At 43.2% G+C, this 22,788-nt stretch overlaps 1 protein-coding gene across 1 annotated transcript in view; it reads right to left on the reverse strand.

Annotated features, from left to right (window-relative positions):
- Positions 1–1,298: 1,298 nt before the first annotated feature.
- CES5A (carboxylesterase 5A) overlaps positions 1,299–22,788 on the reverse strand; it is a 99,646-nt gene continuing 78,156 nt past the window's right edge. Inside the window, exons 6-13 of the mRNA XM_063598088.1 lie at positions 22,300–22,453; positions 19,693–19,797; positions 17,757–17,861; positions 15,894–16,034; positions 12,724–12,792; positions 9,212–9,359; positions 3,087–3,159; positions 1,299–3,001 (exon numbers count right to left, since the gene is read on the reverse strand). Coding sequence (XP_063454158.1) covers positions 2,863–3,001; positions 3,087–3,159; positions 9,212–9,359; positions 12,724–12,792; positions 15,894–16,034; positions 17,757–17,861; positions 19,693–19,797; positions 22,300–22,453 — 934 coding nt within the window. The 3' untranslated portion in view covers positions 1,299–2,862. The remainder of the gene's footprint in view (positions 3,002–3,086; positions 3,160–9,211; positions 9,360–12,723; positions 12,793–15,893; positions 16,035–17,756; positions 17,862–19,692; positions 19,798–22,299; positions 22,454–22,788) is intronic.

The raw sequence follows: 22,788 nt of genomic DNA on the forward strand, positions 1-22,788 counted from the left end.
TCGGGATGTTCATTAAAATGCCAGAAAACTGAAAATACTTCTAGGTCCCATCCAAGGAGATTTTGCTTCCGATTGACTGGCTAGTGGTCTGGCCATTGGTATTTTGGAAAAACCCTCCAAGTGATTATTTTACTTACATTCCAGATAGAAAACTCTAAATTAAAGGGGAAAAAAACAAACACCAAGTGGCATTTAAATAAATGTCAACTTTAACTCCACAAAGCATCTGATTGCATGTGGACAGAAAAAGAAGGAAAGAGGGCCCTATATCTGGATAACTTAGAAATGTGCTCCCCCTAGCAAGATATCTACCGAAATTAGAAACACATTTGAGGATGCTGGCACTGCGAGCAATATATAAATGATGCGTGTAATGTCATTTAATATGATCGTATTTTTAAAAATGAGTTGAGTGGTGTTTTCTAGCTGTTAGTTTTTCCAAATATCAATATAGAAATTAGTCTTCTGCAGCTGCAGAGGCAATTCAGTTTCCAGCTTGCTTTCACGGCCTAGAGCCATAAAGTGGCCCAGAGCATCTCTGATCCACCCCTCCCACAACCACCTAATCCAGAGACAACCGAATGCTTTGGACCATCTGATGAGAGAGGTAGCTGCATGGCAGTAAGAGTCCTGCTCTGAGGTGACAAGAGCCTTAAGGCCTGGTTTTGACTTACTGCTAACTTGCTCACACTGCATACTTGCTGAGTGATCTTGGGTGAATCGTTTCACCTCTCTGAGGTTCACTATGAAATGAGAGGTCAAGGGTCCAAACTTAAACACCTTCAGAGGTTGGGTAATATCAGTGAGTAAAATAGACCAGGCACAGCACAAAGGGGTATGGTGTGGACTGTGGCACGTTGAGAACTTATGCCTCTGTAAAGGGGGCAGCCACCACTCAGTTCCTGCAGATTACTCTATCTTTGCTGAGGACAGTTGCACAGATAGTGCACTGCAGAAGGGTAACACTTTAGAGAAGGTGTCATTTGCATCATAAATGCAGATATTTATCCATGGCAGTTTCCTGGAAGATGTCTGTAGAAGGTTTTGAGGAAGGGGCACCTTGTAATTTGCATAAAAGGTTGTATGGACCGCCAGAAGTGCTGGTTATCATGTGGGAATGCAGCTCTGTAACAGTATCTTCTGGGTTTTCTTGTTATTGTTGTTTCCTGAAGAAGCTGGAAATATGGCATTTAATGTGAAATTTTCCTAATTTAAAATTTGCTGGCAACAAATTCCAAAACATGTTTAACGTTGTGTGGGCCAAACGAAACACTTCAGGGGGTCTGATTCGGGCACTGAGTTGGAGATATCTAACCCAGATGAGTTACTGGCATCTCAGAAACCCTCCTATTGTATGCATCTTATGTAATCTTGAAGCAATCACGAAGAAAAACTAATTACCCTGGTGAATTATATGGATATAATATGGATTATGTGGCTATACAAAGTAAGAGTGCATCCTTTGAATGATGGTATTTAACATTCTCCCTACCCTGTGACTAACTTTGATTTGTCCTTTCTTAATGTGAATGCTATTTCTCCAGAGAGAGCCTCCTAAGACTTTAATCTCACTTAGGTTCCCTCCGTTACACTTTCTTGAAAACACCTTATTCTCCTGAGTAACACCTATCAAAGTTACAGTATGAGATATCCACTGGCGTGAATGTTTGCTTAATGTCTGTTTGCTCACTCTTTGGTAGCAGCCATGTTTTGTTCACTGCTATATCCCTAGTGGGGATACGCCTGGTATATATCAGATGCTCAGTGTAGATTTATTTTTTATGTTTTTATTATTATTATCTTAACTTATTATTTTTTTTCTGAGAAGGATTCTCGCTCTGTCACCCAGTCTGGAGTACAATGGTGTGGCCTCTGCTCCCTGCAACCTCCACCTCCCGGGTTCAAGTGATTCTCCCACCTCAGCCTCCCGAGTAGCTGGGACTACAGGCACACGCCACCAAGACCGGCTAATTTTTGTATTTTTTAAGTAGAGACGGGGTTTCACCATGTTGGCCAAGCTGGTCTTGAACTCCTGACCTTAAGTGATCCACCTGCCTCAGCCTCCCAAACTGCTGGGATTACAGCCATGAGCCACCCTGCCCAGCCAGTGTAGATTTATTGAATGACAGATTCATCTCGACCCCACCAGGGAAGCTTCATTTCTTCTTGGCATTGCTGATCTGACCCTTGATGCCTAGAATTTTACTTCTAGGTTTTTTATTCGGGATGATGGCAGCTTTCCATGGCTGAGGATACCCTGTCACCCACACATCTCTCTGAGCCAGAGAAGAGACCCAGCTCAAACCCGTGACATCCAAGACATCCATACTTGGCTTGCAGCTGAAGCCCCAAAGGGTTGGGGTTAGGGGACTTGCATTTTGGGTAACATACACAGACACCTTCTCTGATAGAAAGTGGGTGCTGGGGGCATGGGGAGTGTTATCAGCACAGAATTAAATTCTGCCCCCTTATACCTATTTTACATTCTGATTTTATTTCATATGAGTTACAAAACCATTATTATGACAACTAATAGGCCAGCCCTCTTCCAAATTTATTGAAGAAATCTTGTTGCCTTCCAAGACAAATTGCACTTTTTGATGTTGAAAAGAATTCTGTAAGGATCATTCCTAAGTCCATAAAATATCAGCGAAAGCAGCTTGTTTTGCAAAGATCCCCATAGAAAGCAGCTGAGCTCAGAAAGAAGCTAATGATTGCGGGAGAAATTATAGGAGGAGAAGGGAAACCAAAATCACAGAAAGATAACTTCTCAAGGAGCACAAGAGAAAAAGAAAGGCTGGAGGAGAGAGAGGAAAGTTAAGGAAGAAAGAGGACTGTGGAGCGTGTCGGAGGCAGACAGGATCAGGGGATGGTTCTGGTCCAAAACTCCACCCGCGGTTCTTTGAGTCTCTGTCCGAGGCTCATGTTCAAGTCCAGCTGCAGGTACTGCTCAGTCAGATTATAAGCTGGCCACAGAGACAGGTCGTTCCCATTAGGATTCCTGGAAGGGAGAGCAGAAACAGGGGTGAGATTTTCCTCCTCACACCCCAGGCCTTGGCATGGGGGAGACCGGGAGGTTTACTTACCCGGTTCGAGCAAAGGTAGCCCAGTATTTCATCATCTTCCGGCTCAGTAACTTGTCCTCCTCCGTGGCTCCTTCTGAAGGAGATAATCACAAAATGCTGCTGCTCTGGGTGAGGCTCGGGAAGCCCCGGGTGCCTTGTATTTGATGAATCCTTTTCACACCCCTCCTCCCACTGGAAACTTACAAGCCTACCAAGTCACTGTACCCATTTTATACATGCAGATACTGAGGCTCAGAGCAACCGGGACCTGTCCAAGGAACTGTGGCTTCCGAATGGTGGAAGCTGAACACACATCTTCCCTGTCCACCCCATGTTCCTGCAGCCAGTCCCATGAGGCTGCAGGTTCCCTGGGGACACAGACCAGCTTGCTCCCATTCCCTGGGGACACAGACCAGCTTGCTCCCTCTCTCTGTCTCTTTCTGTTTTCTCCTCTGTCTCTCTTCCTTCTCTCCATCCTCTCTTCCTTCTCTCTCCCTTCCATCTCTCTTCCCTCTTTTTCTTCTCTCTCTCCCTCTCTCTCCCCTCTCTCTTCCTTCCCTCTCTCTCTTCCTTCTCTCTCCCCTCTCTCTCCCTTCTCTCTTTCTTCCCTCTCTCTGTTCCTTCTCTCCCTGTCTTCCCTCTCTCTTGCTTCTCTCTTTTCCTTCTCTCTCTCCCTCCACACACAATTTTACAATTAATTTTTGTATTTCTTTAATAAAAAGTAGAAAATCCAAAATGCAGAAAGAGATCTAATATCCAATGAAAATGTTTCCCTTTCATCTCTTCCCTGCAGATGCCCAGTGACGAGCCTCAGAGGCACTTTCCCAAAGACAGGCTCTGCAGGTACCAGGGTATAAGCAGACACCTTTCTACACATCTGGCAGGAGACTGGACACATATTCTACATATTGCTCTTTTTATTAAAATTGATCTCATATATAGGACTTGTCACTTATCAAACTGCCATTTGTTGTTCTATAAGCATGTAATATATAAAAACATTTATATGCAATTATATATAAATATATAATGTATATGTCATATTTCCGATCTTTTGCTGGTAAAAGCAATATTTTAGTGTGCATATATACTTTTGCACATGTGGAAGTATAATTACACAAAAACTCTAGAAGTAGAATTGCCAGGCTAAAAACTACATGCGTTTTAATCTATGTTATTTATTTTTATAAAGATGGAGTCTCACTCTGTCACCCAGGCTGGAGTGCAGTGGCACGAGCATAGCTCACAGCAGCTTCCAACTCCTGGGCTCAAGCAATTCTTCCTGCCTCAGCCTCCCAAAGTGATGGCATTGTAGGCATGAGCCACCACACCTGGCTAAGACTACATGCATTTTTTTTTTTATTTTGTAAAAATAAAAACAATTTTTGAGACAGGTGTCTCACTCTGTTGCCCAGACTGGAGTTCAGGGCCATGATCACAGCTCACCGCAGCCTCAAACTCGGGCTCAAGTGATCCTCCCACCTCAGCCTCCTGAGTAGCTGGGACTACAGGTGTGTGCCACCATGCTTGGCTAATTTTGTTTTTTATTATTATTATTATTTTGTAGAGAGGGGGTCTTACTATGTTGCCCAAACTGGTCTGGAACTCCTGGACTCAAGCAATCCTCCCGCCTCAGACTCCCGAAGTGCTGGGATTACAGGTGTGAGCCACCATGCCCGGCCTTACATGCATTTTAAATGTTGATAGACTTCTCTATTAATGTATAAAATTGTTTCTCACACCTGCTTGAATACATTATTTTAAGTGTTTTGTTTTTTTCAACCTTGATTGATGAAAAATAATTCCTTGCTAAGGATGGTCTGCAGTTTTCTTGTTATGAGGGAGGTTGAATGGATGTTCGTATGTTTAGAAGCCACTTGTGTTTTCTTTTCCATGAACTGTCTGTTTCTATCTGTTACCCAGTTTTCAATTAGGTTATTCTTTTCTTATTAATTTTAGGAGCTCTTTAGACATCAAGGAATTTAACCTTTTGATACATATGTTGTTGACTTTTTCCAGTTTAGGGAGTCCATGTGCCATTACATAGTATGGGCTCAGGAATGGTTGCTGAGAAATAACAGTGACGTTTATTAGGTATTCACTCTTACTTTATGGGGCTTATTTTATTTAATCCTTATGACAACCTAGGAGGAAGTTCTTTATTATCTGTGTTGTGAGGATGAAAAACTGAAATAATGAATAAACCACAGTGCACAAATACACTCTATATGGAACGTTCTGTCCTCTTTGTCAAGAGGCCAGTGTGAATAAGTTAAGAGCCTGCATTGTGTAATGTTTCTAACTAAACATTTTAGTGGTAACTCCTGTGTGTAATCTTCCCTGTAATTTTTTTCTATTGATAACCTCATCTGATTGGTTTATTTTAGGCACCAAATATGTCATAAACTTAAGAATAAATGAGCTAACATCACAAGTAACATTTCACAAGCATTTACAAAGCTCTTCTGGGTGCAGACCACTTTGAGCTGGAATTATGAAAAACATGGTCCTTGCCTCTTAAAGCCTCAGGTTGTGGCCTCATGGGATTTCTGGGAAGGGGAGGGAGGGTAAGACCAGTGGTCAAAGAAAAGGAAGAAAATGGTTCTAGTATATTTAAAAATATATATATTTAGATTGCTTGAGTGCCCTGAAGTGGCCAAACCTGTAGGTTTCAGTACAAAGAGAAGCCCTCATCAAGCAACTGTCATGGCACTTTTTCATCCTGGCTTCTAAAAATGGAAGGGAGGGCATTTTCCAGAGAAAGGTTGTGTCCACCTATAAACCACAGAGGTAATTAAATGCCAACCCCGAAGTCCTCCAGGCGCTTGCATCGTCGTGGGGTAAGCAAGGGGCTTCATGTGAACTCTGGGAAGTGACCAGTCCCTTACCGAACATAACAATGTCACCCTTCAGGAAGGCACCACCGAACGCAAAGCGGACTTCATCAGCGTGGTCAGCTTTGACAAAAGCTGGCTTCGTGTCTTCAAAGCACTGAGGCCGGTGCCGAAACTCATAGAAGTAGACAGGTGCACCAGCATCTGACAAAAGGTCAGGGAAGGTCAGGCATGCATGCAGCATGGAGCAGGGGGCTGGCTCTGTGTCCCCACCTATCAAGTCTTGGATGTATAGACCCAGGGGTGGGACAGCTCAGAGACAGCTCACTTCCCCCTTCCTCATTTGAGGCTGGAATTTCCTGCTACAGCAGTGCTCATATCCCTAGTGATGAAGAGCTCATGTCTGAGAAGGCAGTAGTTCTGCTTCTCAAAAGAAGTCCTCTATATTCAACCAAGATCTACTTTGTTGGGACTTTCTCTCAAAGTTCAAGTCTTTTACCCATTATTGGAAAATACTTTCTTTTCATTACTGAACTGTAAGGGTTCTTCTATTCTGGATATGATTATTTTGTCAAATAATTGTACTATGAATATTTTCTTTCAGTCTGTGGTCTGCCTTCTCATTTCCTTAACGATATTTTTAAAGCAAAATGTACATAAGTGAAATCTGCCACTTTAACCATTTTAAAGTATATAATTCAGCGGTTTTTAGTACATTTAGGATGTTGTGCAACTATCACCACTATTTAGGTCCAGAACATTTTCATCACCCCAAACAGAAACCTCAGACCCATTTAGCAGCCACTCCCCATTGGCCCCACTTCTCAGCTTCTGGAAAACACAATTCTACTTTCTGTGTCTATGGCTTTGCCTAATCTGAACATTTCGTATAAATGGGATCATACAACATGTGGCCCTTTGTGCCTGACTTCTTTCACTTAGCAAAATGTTTACAAGGCTCATCTGTGTTGTAGCATCCATCCGTATTTCATTTCTTTTTATGGCAAAATGATAATCCATTGTAAGTATATACTGAATTTTGTTTATGGATTCATCAGTTGATGAACATTTGGGTTTTAACCATTTTGGCCTATAATGAACAAGGGTGCTATGAACATTCATATACAATTTTTGTTTGAACATCAGTTTTCAGTTATCTTGAGTATATCCCTAGGACTGGATTTGCTAGGTTATATGGAAACTCTATGTTTACCTTTTTGAGGAACAGCCACAACTTTTTTCCACAGTGGCTGCACTGTTTTATGTCCCCAGCAGCAGTGTATGAGAGTTTTGGTTTCTCTATATCCTTCACACTTGTTCTTACTCCTTTTCTTTTTAAAAAAAATTATAGCCACCCTAGTATATGACACATGCAAAAGAATAAAGGTAGATTCTTCCCTCATAGTATATAGAAAAACTAACTCAAAATGGATCAAAGACCTAAATGTAAAACTAAAACTGTAAACCTCTTATAAGAAAATATAGTGGTAAATTTCCATACCCTTGAATTTGGCAGTGGATTCTTATATATGACACCAAAACCACAACCAACAAAAAAGTGGATGAATTCTATTTCATCAAAATTAAAAACTACTGTGCAACTTTTGTACATTATCAACAGAGTAAGAAGGCAACCCGGCAACCCACAGAATGGGAGAAAATATTTGCAAGTCATATATCTCATAAGGGATTAATTTCCACAATATATAAGGAACTCTTAAAACTCAGCAACAAAAAACAACTCAATTCAAAAATGGGCAAGGGTCTTAAACGTTTCTCCAAAAACATATATACAAATGTCCAATAAGCACATGAAAAGATGCTCAACATCTCTAATAATTAGGAAAATGGAAATGAAAACCATAATGAGATATTATTTCAAACCCATTAGAATAGTCATTATTTAAAAAACAACAACAACAGAAAATAACAAATGTTGGTCAAGATGTCAAGAAATTGCAACCCTTGTGCATTGCTGGTAGTAATGTGAAATGGTGCAGACACAGTGGAGAACAACATGGCAGTTCTTCAAAGAAATTAAACATAGAATTACAGATGATCCAGAAATTCTACCTCTGGCATATACCTCAAATAACTGAAAACAGGGACTTGAACAGATATTTCTACAACTATGTTCATTGCGGCATTATAGCCAATAGGCAAATGTAGCCAATAGTCAATTGTTCCTTGCACAATAGCTGAATGGTGGAAACAATGCAAATGTCCATTAATGAATAAATGGATAAACAAAATGTGATATATACATACAATGGAACATTAGTCAGCCTTAAGAAAGGAGGAAATTCTGATGTATAGTACAGCATATAGGAATCCTGAGACCTTATGCTATGTGAAATAAGCCAGACAAAAGGACAAATATTGAATGATTCAACTTACATTGAGTAACTAAAGTCACTAAAGTAACTAGAAAGTCAGTCATAGAGACAGAAAGTAGAATGGTGGTTATTAGGGTCTGGGGGAAGGAGGGGTGGGGAGTTATTTTTAATAGGTACTGATTTTCAGTTTGGGATGATAAAAACGTTCTGAAGATGTATAGCAGTGATGGTTGTACAACAATATGAATGTACTTGATACCATTGTACTATACACTTAAAATGGTTAAAATGGTAAATTTTTTATTAAGCATATTTAACTACAATTTTTAAAATGTAAAAAAGAGTATGCCATTTCATTTATAAATATTTGTGAATTTTCCAGATTTCCTTTTGTTATTGATTTCTAATTTCATTCCCTTGTGGTCGAAGAAGATACTCTGCATGATTTCCATCCTTTTACATTTATTGGGATTTGTTTGGTGATCTAACATATGGTTTATTCTGGAAGATGTTGCATGTGCACTTGAGAAGAATGTGGAATCTAATGTTATGGGGTGGAGTATTTGGCTGCATTTAAAATAGTTGATTTAAAGTCTATTACTTTAGGAGTTCCATTACTCCTTATAGCTGTAATGTTTGTTCCATTACTACGTATGGCTAAGATGTTGGGGAAGACATTTCTAGAAAGAAAAAATCCTTGGGGACGGCGCCCAGAAAATTATAGGGAGATGAGAATTTTCTACATGGTCCTGAAGAAGGGGAAGAAACAGAAACAACTGATCAACATCCCCAAACTCTGAAAGGCAGGTGAATGATGCAGGTCCCCATGGCATGTTTCCATCCAGACACACCTGGAAATGCCCTCTCCATGAGGGAACAGAGGCAGAGAAGGCAGCCGGTCAGTAGACAACATGGATTTCCGTGGCCACCAGCCTCACTGGGCTGTGGTCCTGGAGCGGGGTGCTCAGATACTCACCTCTGTGATATCGAGCTGTGATCAGTGCAGGGACCACAAAGAACACATCTCCAAGCAAGTCCAGAAGAGTGTCTCGGATTTCAGTCAGGGAGTGCTTGTCATGGAAGTATTCATCAGCCACAAGGTGCAAATACTGAGGCGGGATGTGCTGTGAAAATATCGTAGTCCTAGGAGATCCAGGTCAACCACAATGGCCAACACGTTAAACACTCACCTGTGCAGGTATGATTCTGAATGCTTTACCCACATTGCTTCATTTAACCCACACAGCAACCCTATGATGCAAGTATCAAAACTAGCCCTGTTTCACAGATTAAGAAACTGAGGCTTAGAGAGGTGAAGTGGTTGGGTCCAACTGGAAGAATCATGATTCTTTCACAAGTCTATTTGCATCCAAATCCCATGCTCCTGACCACAGGCTTCTCTCTCATGTCTCAGAATGAGTCACTTCTGGGCAGAACTGGCTGCATCATCGTGGAGCTCAGTGCAAAGTAAAAACATAAATTGCTTGTTCAAAAAATCATTAAGAATTTCAAAATGGTAACAGCGAAGCACTAAACCATATGTAGGACCCTTCTGAGCAACAAGGTCCTCTGTGACTACACAGGCAGAACATCCATGAAACCAGCCCTGCTCCTGGTACCAGTGCTGCCTCCAGCCCTTAGCTATTATCTTACCTAAGCTAGTTGGTCTCTTGGAGCCTCAGTTTCCTCCTCTGTAGGGATGTGGAGGATTATATGAGATGTGAAGAGAAAAGTATGCTGCTTGGTCCAGAGCAGTTCTTTAGTCCTGTTGTTTCCCTTGGGCCCCATTGCTGAGCGCCTTAATAGGACATTCGATGCTTCTCTGACCTGGCACCAACCTGCCTCCCAGGCTTCTCCCTCTCAACTTTCCCTAGGCACTAATGGCAGAGAGTGCATGGTAAATTCCATGAAGATTCAGGGATCTGGTGCTCTAGGAAATGCTGGAAAGGTGTTGCAGCTCAAACCCCTACCACTAAGACAGCAGCCCTTGATGGGTTTCTTTGGAATTTGGAGGCAAGGAAGTGTACACCACATTGGGGAATGCTGCTCAGACTCGTTTATTGGGTCCTCAGGAGGCTGGTGGTTTTTAATCAGGCCAGAGCAAGGGAGGCCTCTGCAGTAGGTCCAGTCTATTGTATAAGGGCCTGGCCTCTTTGGCCATATAGCCAGCAGACTCCATGGTGCTGGTGATGTCCAAGGTGGTTATAGATGCTGTGTGGAATCTCAGGTGAGTCCCCATAGGACAGTCAGCGTGCAAAATCCTAGGGTTCTGGGGTAAGACTATGACTTCTGCATCAGAGAACTACTTACTGTTTAAAAAGCAGCCCCTAGCATGCTACTGTGCCTAGGAGAAACACATGCCCTTCCATTCCTCTTGCACTTTCCCACACAGCCTACTTCCCACTCTACTTGAAATGTCCTTCTGCTCAGTTGTTCCCCTCCCCTAAGGCTTAGATCAATGAGCATCTTCTCCATGAGGCCATCTCCAATCCACCTGAGAATTCCACTGTATAACTTATATCATCAATATCTCTCAAACCTTAGTCCCAATTCATCATCAGACAGCTGCAACTCGTCAAACATCCCTCCACCAAGGGGGCCTGAGGGATATCTGCCTGTAGTGTTTCTTTCTGTTTTCTTTCTTTTTTTTTTTTTTTTTTTTTTTTTTGAGACAGAGTCTCTCGCTCTGTTGCCCAGGCTAGAGTACAGTGGCGAGATCCTGCAGCTTCAAATTCCCAGGCTCAACAATCCTCCTGCTTGGCCTCCCAAGTAGCTGGCACCACAAATGCACACCACCAGGCCTGGCTAATTTTTTTATTTTTTGTAGAGACAAGGTCTCCCTGTGTTGCCCAGGCTGTTCTTGAACTTCTGAGCTCAAGCAATCCTCCTGTCTTGGCCTCCCAAAGTGCTGGAATTGCAGATGTGAGCCACCATGCCCAGTTTCAGAGGGCTTTTTCTAAAATAGAAATCAAATAATGTCCTTCTTCCTTCTGTTCTCAGTCTTTAGGATGAAGTCTATGTTCATTACATAGCTTACAATAGCTGAAAGCATTCTCTCCTGCTGTAGCCAACCCTCAGCTGATCTCTTCACACCCCTCTGCTCCCAGTTGGTCCTCTTGGTTCTTCCCAGTTTCTCCACCCACCCCTTCCATCACCAGACAAGCTCCATTAATCCTCCAAATCCTTCTCCCCAAGAGAGCCGCCTGTCCCCTCCTGTGGGCACCACAGAGCCTTGGACATCCCTGTGCTTCCTGTGTACTGTATTGAAGTGTCTTGTCATCTCTGTCCACCCCACATTGCACCCCAATGCCCAGGGAAGTGCAGGGGCATGTGGACTCTCACTACACGTGTTCCATGGACAAGTGAACAAAATGAACATCGGCACTGAGTCCATACTGAATAAACGTTTATGGAAAAAGAGGAAGATGGAAAAAGGAGAAAAGAAAGGAAGGAAAACAATCCATCTCTATATCCTAGTGTCTAGAGTAAGATCAGATACTGCTAAGTTTGTGCAGTGAATGAATGAATTAGTGATGGAACAATAAATGAGTGAATGAACGAGTAAATGACTGGTCTTGCAGAACCTGGCCTGATATCTGGCTGGTGTGTAGTGAATACAGATCCCCAGTCCCATGTGTGTTTCAGCATTCAGAGCTTTTCAGACTGTAGGTAGATAATGTAGCACCTATGCTGCGTGTTATGACACAGGCTCAGGGTGGGGGAAACACCCCAACACCCACATTAATGCATCCACAGAGAAACATCTGAATAGTGGGATAAATAAAATGAATAAATGTGTGGGAACAAAAATGACTGATAGCCACAAATCAGTCAAGGTCTGGTTCGGCTGCTGGGTGGGTTACAAAAATTCTCTGGGTTTTTGGAGCTCTTCCAGGTCGGGGATTGTGGATTGGGTTTGTGGGCCTATTGATATAGTTTCGACCTGTGTCCCCCACCAAATCTCATGTTGAATTGTAATCTCTAATGTTGGAGGCAGGGCCTGATGGGAGGTGATTGGATCGTAGGGGCAGTTTCTCATGAATGGTTAGCACCACCCCTTTGGTGCTGTTCTCATGATAGAGTTCTCACGAGATTTGGTTGTTTAAAAGTGTGTGGCACCTCCTCCCTCTCTCTCTTCCTCCTGCTCTGGCCATGTAAGACGTGCCTTCTTCCCCTTCACCTTCCACCATGATTGTAAGTTTCCTGAGACCTCCCGAGAAGCTGAGCAGATGCCAGCATCATGCTTCCTGTACAGCCTGCAGCATCATGAGCCAATTAAGCCCCTTTTCTTTATAAATTACCCAGTCTCAGGTATTTCTTAATAGCAGTGCAAGAGTGGACTAATACACCTATGCTTAGTAAAGGTCTATTGAATGACTGAGTAAGTGAGGAGTGTCTGTGCCCTTGGCTTCTCCTGCTGAGTGTGTCCTAGGGCTATCTGTTAAGTGCATGTGTCTCTGGAGTACTGCAGCCTCCCAAGCTACTCACCAGGATGTTTTGTATCAGATGGAGGGCAAGGGACTTGTTGGAGCCACTGAGGATCTCAGGAGCCTCCTTCTGTGGAGAGAAGTGTGCCCTCTGTAAGCCATCTGGTCATCAGAAGGTAAACCCATCTCCCCAAGGGCCTGGGCAGCTGACTTTCACAGGGGAAGTTGGATAAGGAGCCCTCAAGCCCAAGCAGCCACGTGTGGAAGTGGCCTCAGTGTGCTTGTCAGATAGTTAATTTCTTCTCACTTTTGATAAAAGGCAGCTGTTCCTTGTCATTCCACCTGCAGCCTTGTGGGGCCCAAGTGGCCACCTTGTGGGAAGGCTCCCATTATGGGCTTAATTGTGGCCCCCTCAAAATTTACACGTTGAAGCCTTAACCCCTGCAATTCAGAATGTGACTATTTGGAGTTAGTACTTTTAAAGGGGTGATTATGTTAAAATGTGGCTGTTAGAGTGGGTCCTAATCCAATCTGGCTGATGTCCTTATGAGAAAAGAAAGTTTAGACACACAAAGCAGTATCAGCACCTTGATCTCGGACTTCCAGTCCCTAGAACTGTGAGAACATGAATGTCTGTGGTGTAAGCCTCCCAGTCTATGGTATTTTATTATGGCAGCGCTGACTGCCTGAGAGGCCCCAGCTTGGTTTGACACCAAGTTCAAAGAGAAGCCAGAAAATTTCCAAACTGGTGTTTGTTGTTCTCCTTCTAAAGACCTTTGTGGGTGGAGCCACAAAGAAGAGAAGCCACAGTGGGAGGTCAGGCAGTGGCTGAAAACACAGGCTTCCTGAGCTGCCCTCACCAGCTGAGAACTTGGCAAGGGACTCAACTCTTCCTGCCTCAGGCTCCTCATCTGTAAGATGGAGTTTGCAACAAGTACCTCCCGCGAGGGTGGTGATGAGAACTGAGCGAGTTGATATTTGTAAAGCTCTTACAATGGTACTTGGTATGTAGTAAGCGCTTCATGTGATTATTTGTTAAATTACCACTTTCTGGCAAAATTACCGCTTTAAAATGTGAGGCGGCAGAAACGCTATCCACTTGACAAATGAATTTTCTTGGTATGTTTTCTGCTGAAAATCTTGGGGTAATGATTCACTAGGGCTGATATCTAAATGAATACTAGGGCAGTATCTGCCTCCTGGAATCTCAGGGAATCCTCAGAGTCATTTAAATTATCCACAAGCATATTTTAACTACTAAAAACCTTATCTGTACATTAAGGAGCTGGGATTTGTTTCTTGGGGATTTCCTGTGGCCTCTAACAGCTGGCAAGGGGTTTAACTGCAAATTCACATGGAATTTCAGCACCCACACAGGCTTTTGAACTCTGCAAATTCTGTCACTTGAATAACTCCAATATCTAGCATTTACTGAGCACTGACTATATGCCAGGCTGTTTGATGTATACCTGTGAGGCAGGTGCTAAGATTAGCCTTATTTCACAGATGAAGGAATGGAAGCTCAGAGAGGGTGGGCAACTCCCCTAATATCACACAGCAGGTAAACAGAGAACTCGATATTTAAAGGGAGAGCCTAGGCTGGGTACCAGCCCATGCCTGTAATTCCGGCACTTTGGGAGGCCAAAGCAGGTGGATCACTTGAGGTCAGGAGTTGGAAACCAGCCTGGCCAACATGGTGAAACACTGTCTCCACTAAAAATACAAAAAAAAATTAGCTGGGCATGGTGGTGGGTGCCTGTAATCCCAGCTACTCGATAGGCTGAGCCAGGAGAATCACTTGGACCCAGGAGGTGGAGGTTGCAGTGAGCCAAGATCCACCACTGCACTCCAGCCTCAGCAACAGAGAGAGACTCCAACTCAAAAATTAAATTAGATTAAATTAAATTTAAAAGGCAGAGCCTAAATGCATAAAAATTATACACCCCTGTCTCCTTACTAGCCAGGAGATGTTAGAAAGCCACTTTAGCTGCTCTGAGCCTCAGTTTCTTTAAAACAGGGAAAATCATGCCTGTTTTCAAGTTGTTGCTTGGATGGCCTGTGCTTGGCACTGGAAGGCACTGGGGAACTGGTTACAGTAGTTACAGTGGTGATTGTCATCACTAGCACCTGCCTTCTTCTTTCTAACACACACCCAGAAATCACTGAAAGGCCTTACTTAAGCCATGAACTGTGATTCAGTGGCCTCGTCTGCAACATGAGGACAAAAATCCCTAGTCCCACTTCAAAACATTGCCCTGGAGGTCAAATTAATAATGGCAGAACATGCTTTCACAACTCAATGAACTTGAGACTCTGGTTCTAGACAGCCAACAACTAGCTTTGTAATTTGACAAACCTCTTTATTTCTTAACCCTATTTCCTCCAGCTTAAAATAAGGAGGCCAATCTATATAAATGAGCTTCAACGGTATTAGGAATTTGAAATCTCCACTCCTCTGAGGACAGATGAAAAGTTTATTTCCAATGAAGAGAGTCTTCCTATGCCATGGAATCAAAAAATCATGGGTCTTTCCCAGCACCTGGGCCTCAGCTCAACAATCACTCCCTAGAAGAGCGTTTCCTGACCACCTGTTATCCTCCCTAAAGATACCTTCTCTCCTCACTTGTGTCCTTCATACATCCATCACTCTCTGAAGTCATCTTCTCAATCTCGTGTCTTATCTGTCTCTCCCCACCAGAGTGTAAGCTCCCAGAAAGCTCATATGCTCAGTTTTTATAAGCCTCTAATAAATGCTCAGTACATACTTGTTGAAAAAATAAAATGATTTAACAATTTTGCAGCTTATACAACCTTAGCATTCAGGGATGTCAAAATGCCAGAACCAAGGCTGGATGTGAAAAATTTGAAGGACTGAAGTTTTTCAAACCTATCTGAATGTCAGCTCTGAAGTGGTAACTGCATTTTTTGGAAACAATCATTTATAATACTGTTTGAACAAAGACCAAATGGACCCATCCCCTCTTTCCTTTTTATACAGTTGTTTCTTCCACCCTAAACCTCATTACATGAGAAGCAAGGCAGACACTTGCTGTGACTGTCCCGGTCCTCACTTGCCCTCTTTCAGAGAGAGTAAAGGTGATCACTGTGTGCTTGGCTGGTGGGCTCCAGCACTTACAACACCTGATGTCTTCTGTGGAAATGCCCAGCTGTTGAAGCCAAAGCTGCATCACGGTTTGAGGGAGTGGCAGTATGGACAGCCAGAATTCTTACCATAGGCAGCAGGAAGCCACACTCGTGGTTATTGACTCCGATGATGGAAGGAATTGCTTTAAATGCTTTCTGAGACAATAGATCTAGAGGCTCATTAGGAAAGAAAGCACCATCAACCACTCGAGTGAAAGACTTTGTTTTCTGTAATAAGGAAGAAAAAAAAATCATCAGCTATCATCAGCTATTTCTGTTCACAAAATCTGCTGCCCCAAATCCTGGCCAAGAAAAGCCAACCCAGTCTAGCACTGGCTTAAATGCACTTAAAAAGTAAAAACAAACACTAGGGGCCCAGCTCAATATATCAGTCCCTGGAAGCTCTGCCATGTACTTGGGTGAGGGGGATAAACTTGTCTGTGCCTTATTTTCTCATCTGCTAAATGGGAATAATAATAATATCTACCAAGAAAAACAGTGGCCTGTTATATGGTTTGGCTGTGTCCCCACCCAAATCTCAAATTATAGCTCCCATAATTCCCACATGTTGTGGCAGGGACCTGGTGAGAGGTAATTGAATCATGGGTGCAGGTCTTTCCCATGCTATTTGCATGATAGTGAATAAATCTCATGAGATCTGATGGTTTTATAAAGGGGAGCTCCCCTGAACAAGCTTTTTTTTTGCCCACCACCATGTAAGATGTGCCTTTGCTCTTCCTTCACCCTCTACCATGATTGTGAGACCTCCCCAGCCATGTGGAACTGTGAGTTTATTAAACCTCTTTCCTTTATAAATTACCCAGTCTCAGGTATGTCTTTATTAGCAGCATGAGAAGAGACTAATACAGCCTAGCCCAGAGATTCTCAAAGTGTGGTTCCTAGACCAGCAGCATCAGCATCATCTGGGAACTTGTTATAAATGCACATTCCAGGCCCACTTCAGGCTCCTCAATAAGAAACTCTGGGGTTGGGGTGTAGCCCAGGAACCTTCTTGTAGCTGGTCCTCCAGGTGATCTTGATGCATGTTCAAGTTTGAGAACCACTGGCCAAATGCAAAGGGAAAAATGGTGGTAGATGAAGTGGTCAGGACTGTAGGGGTTGTAGGAGACTGTAGGTGTCTCCCTGAGACACAGTGCCTTGGACATGCCTGGATATTTTTTGGGTCTCAGAAAGCAACACTCAGCCCTAATCATGGTTTCTTTAGGTTTCTGTTTTGAGATTTGGGTAGAAAGGAGCACATGGAAGAGTTCGACACATCAGGTCCAGGACTTATTATCCATTTCACTGAGTCTAGCATGGCTCAGAGTGGACATTCAGTACACACCACATAACTAGCAAATATTGAAATCTGAAAGATAATGATCTTGTCCATTCAAAGACTGTCATCAAAGGCTCTCAAGATTGGAAGGGACATAAAAGATCACCCGGTCCAATTAACTGTCACTGATTGAAAGTTTGTCAGCAGTCAGCTAGATTTTGCTTGAATACCTGGAGAGGTGGGCATCTCACTGCCTTCTAAAGGATCCCAGTCCTTTTCCAGACAACTGAGGTCTTGGAAGGTTTTCAGTTACACAAAACTAAAATGACTTCCTAATAGAACTTCCAGCTCCTGATTTTGACTTCAGCTTCTGGAAGCATGCATAACAAGTGTGGTCCTTCTCTCCAGTGAGATGCTTTCAGGGACTTAGAGACAAGCCTTGTACTTTGCTGAATCTTCTCCAGGCTAAGTTGAACCCCTGCCCCAACAATTTTCTTAAATTACCTACAAGGGTTCTATATCCCTACTTATTTTTTTACAGCTGTTACCAAGTACCTCAATCCTCCTCTTTTCTATGTTCCAAATTCAAATAAATAACAGAGGGGTAGGATTTGTTCATCTGTCCATTTGAAGGGCAAGCCTGCCCCCAAAACTGCCCCCTCTGTCCTCACCTGGCTGAGGGTCAGCAGCTCCTTGGAGGGTTTTGTCCTCAGGCACCTCAGCAGGGCCTCAGAGTCTGACGCATTGTTACCACAGAAATGTGCAACCACCTGCAGCTATTTTGTAGAGAAGGACCGGGTTAGAGCATGATATTGAAAGCATCTAGGAAAATGAAAGCTTGAAAATGCCCTCCAATCAGCCACAGGCTGGCCCTCCATATATGAGTCCATCCTGCTAACACTGCCTAGACCCACGCCCCTATAATTGAAGGTGCACATGGTGGACAGTTTCCCACTGCATCACCCTCAGTCTCTTGCCTGGCTCTCCTTGTCATCTTTAGTAAACACCACAGCTGGAGATGGGAGTTTGTCAGTCTGTGGCTGTGGAATGGAATCAAGATTCCTGGTCACAAAGAGATCAGTCCTGTGAGCTTGGCTGCATTGGTATTTTGCCCCTCTGGAGTCTAGAAGCCCAACCTTGAGGTGCTGAATGAAGACAAACACCAAGAGCGAGGAGCAGCTTTGGAAGCTCCTTCATTGTCAGTACAGGCAGGACTCCAGATCAGATTCTCAGCTTGTCAGCCCTGCCCAAGCCCCAGGCCCACTCACAGCCTGGAATGTCCTACCTGTCTTTTTCCCTGCCTCTATACCAATCCTTTTCATTCTTTAAGGCCCAACTCCTTCCCTCCACGATGTCCTTTCAGGGCATTGCAGCCCCCAGAAACCCCTTCCTCATCCAATCTCCTATAAGCTCGATGTTCCCCACCTTCCATGCCTGGCCCATTGCTGAACATCTGCTTTCCTTGTCACTGAACCTCCATATTTGTAGAACTCACTCCCTGAAAGTGGTGGTTCTTAATCTTCTGGGAGTCATGGATACTCTGAGAATCCAGTCAAAGTTACAGACCCTCTCCCTGGGAAAACGTGCAAGCATGTGGAGTCTGGTACAATTGTGGAACCGCTTCCCAAACCTATCCATGGATTCCAGGATTTAATCCTATCCATGGATAGGTGATAAAAAGATTATATTGCCCTCAAATTTAGGATGTGCTTTCTCCACTGATAAATCCCAAAGTTCTAACAGAGCAGGGAAAATAGTGGGCACTCAGTGATGTGTGTCAAATGAATAAATATATGCCCAAACTGAAAATAGCTTTATGGAGAATGTTACCAAAATCAATATTTCTGTGTATTGAGGGAATTTTTTTAAATTGAATAACTCTATGTTTCTGCTCTTGATATATACTGTTATTTTCTGTAAGATGTTTAAGAAAATTTACCACAAAAATGATTAATACTCAAGAGATGGCTGCACAGCCCAGTGCTTAATTAATATGCATTGAATGAAACAGCTCATTCATTAACTCATTCATCCGGAACATTTATGGCTGCCTGATATATACCAGGTATTATGCTGGGGGCCTGAAGGACAGAGAGATCCTGGTCTCTAGGGCATCACTATCTAGTAGATAATTAAGACAAGAGACAGATGACAAATATCGTGGGATAGATGCCCCTTATAATCCCATGCCAGACAACATGAATCAGTCACAGCATTATTTCCCACTGAGCTGGAAACAGCCTCTGAATCTTTCTTAACATAATGCCCTGGATATTCATTCCCAGTAGAGTAGCATAGGCATAGAAGAACTGTATAGGATACAGGGGACTGACTTATCTATCACAAGCAAAGAATAACGGGTAAGACATAAGAACCATAACGCACATACACACACACTTGTGCACACCAGTGGTGTGGCATTGTGTAGCTAGACCCATTTCCTGTTGAACCAGACCTTTCACGGAGGAACAAGGTTCACCTTGGGCTAGCATGAGGTGCCTTGGGCATGGTCACTAAGGAAAGCCAAACACATGGTGAGAAGGTGCCTGACCACATTCTCTGCTAACTGAGGAGAGGAAGCTGGCAAGGTGTTAACAGTATACGTACGTCCTCACTCTTCTCATAATCATGGGCCTTCAGGTAAGGGATGATGGCCACCCCACTCTCCATGATGGCTTTGTGGAATAAGCCTTTGGCCATGGGAGACAGTATCTGGAGAGAGAACACAGAAGACCCAGGAAAGGTTACTCCCCACCAACACACATACCATTCATCCCTCTTCAAAGAAACCTTCCCAGGAAGCCTCCTTAAAAGCTCTAAGCTGAGAGGGGAAAAAAGCCCTGGTTTAGGGGTTAAAGGACTAGCTGTGAAGGTTTGGGCAAGTTACTCAACCTCTCTGAGCCCCTGGTTCTTCATGGACTTTGATGTCAAATGTTCAGGCATGTGATTTCTAGCTCCTTCACTTTCTACCTAGGTAACCTTGGACAAGTTGTTTAATATTTATTTTTTTTTCTTTTTTTTTTTTTTGAGATGGAGTCTCACTCTGTGGCCAGGCTGGAGTGCAGTGGCGTGATCTCAGCTCACTGCAACCTCCGACTCCCAGGTTCAAGTGATTCTCCTGCCTCAGCCTCCAGAGTAGCTGAGATTACAAGTGCGCACCACCACGCCCAGCTAATTTTTGTATTTTTAGCAGAGACGGGATTTCACCATGTTGGCCAGGATAGTCTCAATCTCCTGACCACTCACCTCGGCCTCCCAAAGTGCTGGGATGACAGGTGTGAGCCACCGCACCCAGCCAAGTTGCTTAATATTTCTAAGTATTGGTTCACTCCCCTGTAAAACTGGAGTAAAAATTGAGCCCGTATCACAAAACTGTTGTGAGGAGCAGGGGAGGTAATAAACATAGAACTCTTCACAGAGGTTCTGGTCAAATTTTGCTCATGAAATAATGGTTGTTATAATATATGAAAAGTTAGGTTAATATAATCCACCTTAGAAGGTAATTTTGAAGATGTAAAAAGACCACATATATTGTCAAGTGCTATTCAGCAGAAGCTCTCTTAACTCACCACCATGTTACTGATTTCTGCAATTAACCTGCCAACTGATGCCAAGGAAATGCTGACCATTCTGAGCCAGTGGACCATTTTCTAACACCTCTGTACATTTCTCTTCTCACCAGTTTCTTGCCAAGAATCAGGTGTGTTTGCTTCCAAACCTGTTTTGTCAATTTCACTTGTTATTGTAATTACATAATCAATGAAATATCATGAGAACAAATGAACTGTATGTGTACAAAGACAATCAAATTATGTCTGGAAAAAAAATTCTTGATAAAGGATGGATAAAAAAATATTGCTGTCAGGCCAGGCATAGTGGCTCACGCCTATAATCCCAGCACTTTGGGAAGCCAAAGCAAGAGGATCACTTGAGCCCAGAAGTTCAAGACCATCCTGGGCAATATAGCTAGACCCCATCTCTAAAAAAATTTAAAAAAATAAAAAAAAAGAATTAGCTGGGCATGGTGGCGCATGCCTGTAGTCCTAGCTCCTTGGGAGGCTGAGGCAGGATGATTGCCTGTGACCAGGAGTTTGGGCTGCAATGAACTATGATCGCCCCACTGCTTGCCAGCCTGGGCAACAGAGTGAGAACTTGTCTCAAAAAAAATATTGCTGTCACCGGACATGGTGGCTCACGCCTGTAATCCCAGCACTTTGGGAACCCAAGGTGGGCGGATCACCTGAAGTCGGGAGTTTGAGACCAGCCTGACCAACATGGCGAAACCCCATCTCTACTAAAAATACAAAATTAGCTGGCCATGGTGGCACATGCCTGTAATCCCAGCTACTCAGGAGGCTGAGGCAAGAGAATTGGTTGAACCCAGGAGGCGGAGGTTCTGGTGAGCCTAGATTGCACCATTGCACTCCAGCCTGGGCAACAAAAGCGAAACTCCATCTCAAAACAAAACAAAACAAAAAAACCATATATGTGTGTGTATGTATATATATAAAATACACTATACAAATATATAGATATAGATATAGATATATAGATAAACATCTCTCTATTTATATTGCTGTCAAATTGTGTGTGGACAAGAAAGAAGTAAAATATTTGCAGGAAAAGTATACAAATCCCAAATGCGCTAAAGTCAGACTGCTTTGCAGGCATCTTTAAGTTTGCGCCCACTGTAAAGAAACTGAAACTGCAATTTGAGGACAGTGAATTTTGCAGGTGGTTTATGCAAGACAATCCATGTTGGAAATCGAGTCAGCAGACCAACTCTGCAAACATAAGGCCCTGTATCAAACTGTTGGTGAGGGAATATACACTTTATGGTTTAAATTAAAATAAAATATTTACATGTATCTTTTAGCATTTCATGTCTTAGCTGAGTTTCCTATTAAACAAGTAATTACCACTCTGGCAATTGAATACTAGGGTTTCTCCTCTACAAATATAAGGGATTTTTCCTCAAATTATTACTCACTATGTGACCTTAGGTGATTTATTTAAACTTTCCCAGTGACAGCTGTCCTGTATGTGAAATGAGACTGAGCCCCTAACTCATAATGTGTTGTGAGGCTTGAAAAAGACAATGTGTATTAAAGGGTTTGTTCAACATGAAGGCACCAATCAAATGTTAGTGACTCATCATCATTTTTGGAACCTCCGGCACTGAGATTCATTCAAACCACAAAGCAGAGAACTCACAAGACTAGAAACACTTATGGCTCCCGCGGACTCGCCAAAGATGGTCACAGAGCTGGGGTCCCCACCGAAGAACTCGATGTTCTTCTGGACCCAGGACAGAGCAGCCACCTGGTCCTTGAAGGCCCAGTTCCCCGGAGCGTGCTGATCCCATGTGCTGAGGACAAGAGGCAGGGTGAGAATTCTTAGTCAGCCGTGGTGTGTTTCCCACAGCCCTGGAAGTTCTCAGCAGAGGCTGTGGGCAGGTGTCAGTGGGGAGGGGACTGAGAGTCAGAGGCCTGGAGGAGCTGGGGAAACCAGACTCAGTTCTCACACTTTGCTGACATTTGGATTTCTTTGAGAATTTGATGAAAGCTATGCACCTAAGAAAAATGCACATTCAATATTGTAGCTGCAATTTCAAGTATTCACAGGTTCCTCAGAATCCATTAATCCCAATCCATGAATCCTGTGTTGCCCAGGCTTGTCTGGAATCCATGAATCCATTCCTGA

The sequence above is a fragment of the Pan paniscus genome, chromosome 18, assembly GCF_029289425.2.
Source record: "Pan paniscus chromosome 18, NHGRI_mPanPan1-v2.0_pri, whole genome shotgun sequence".
NCBI lineage: Eukaryota > Metazoa > Chordata > Mammalia > Primates > Hominidae > Pan > Pan paniscus.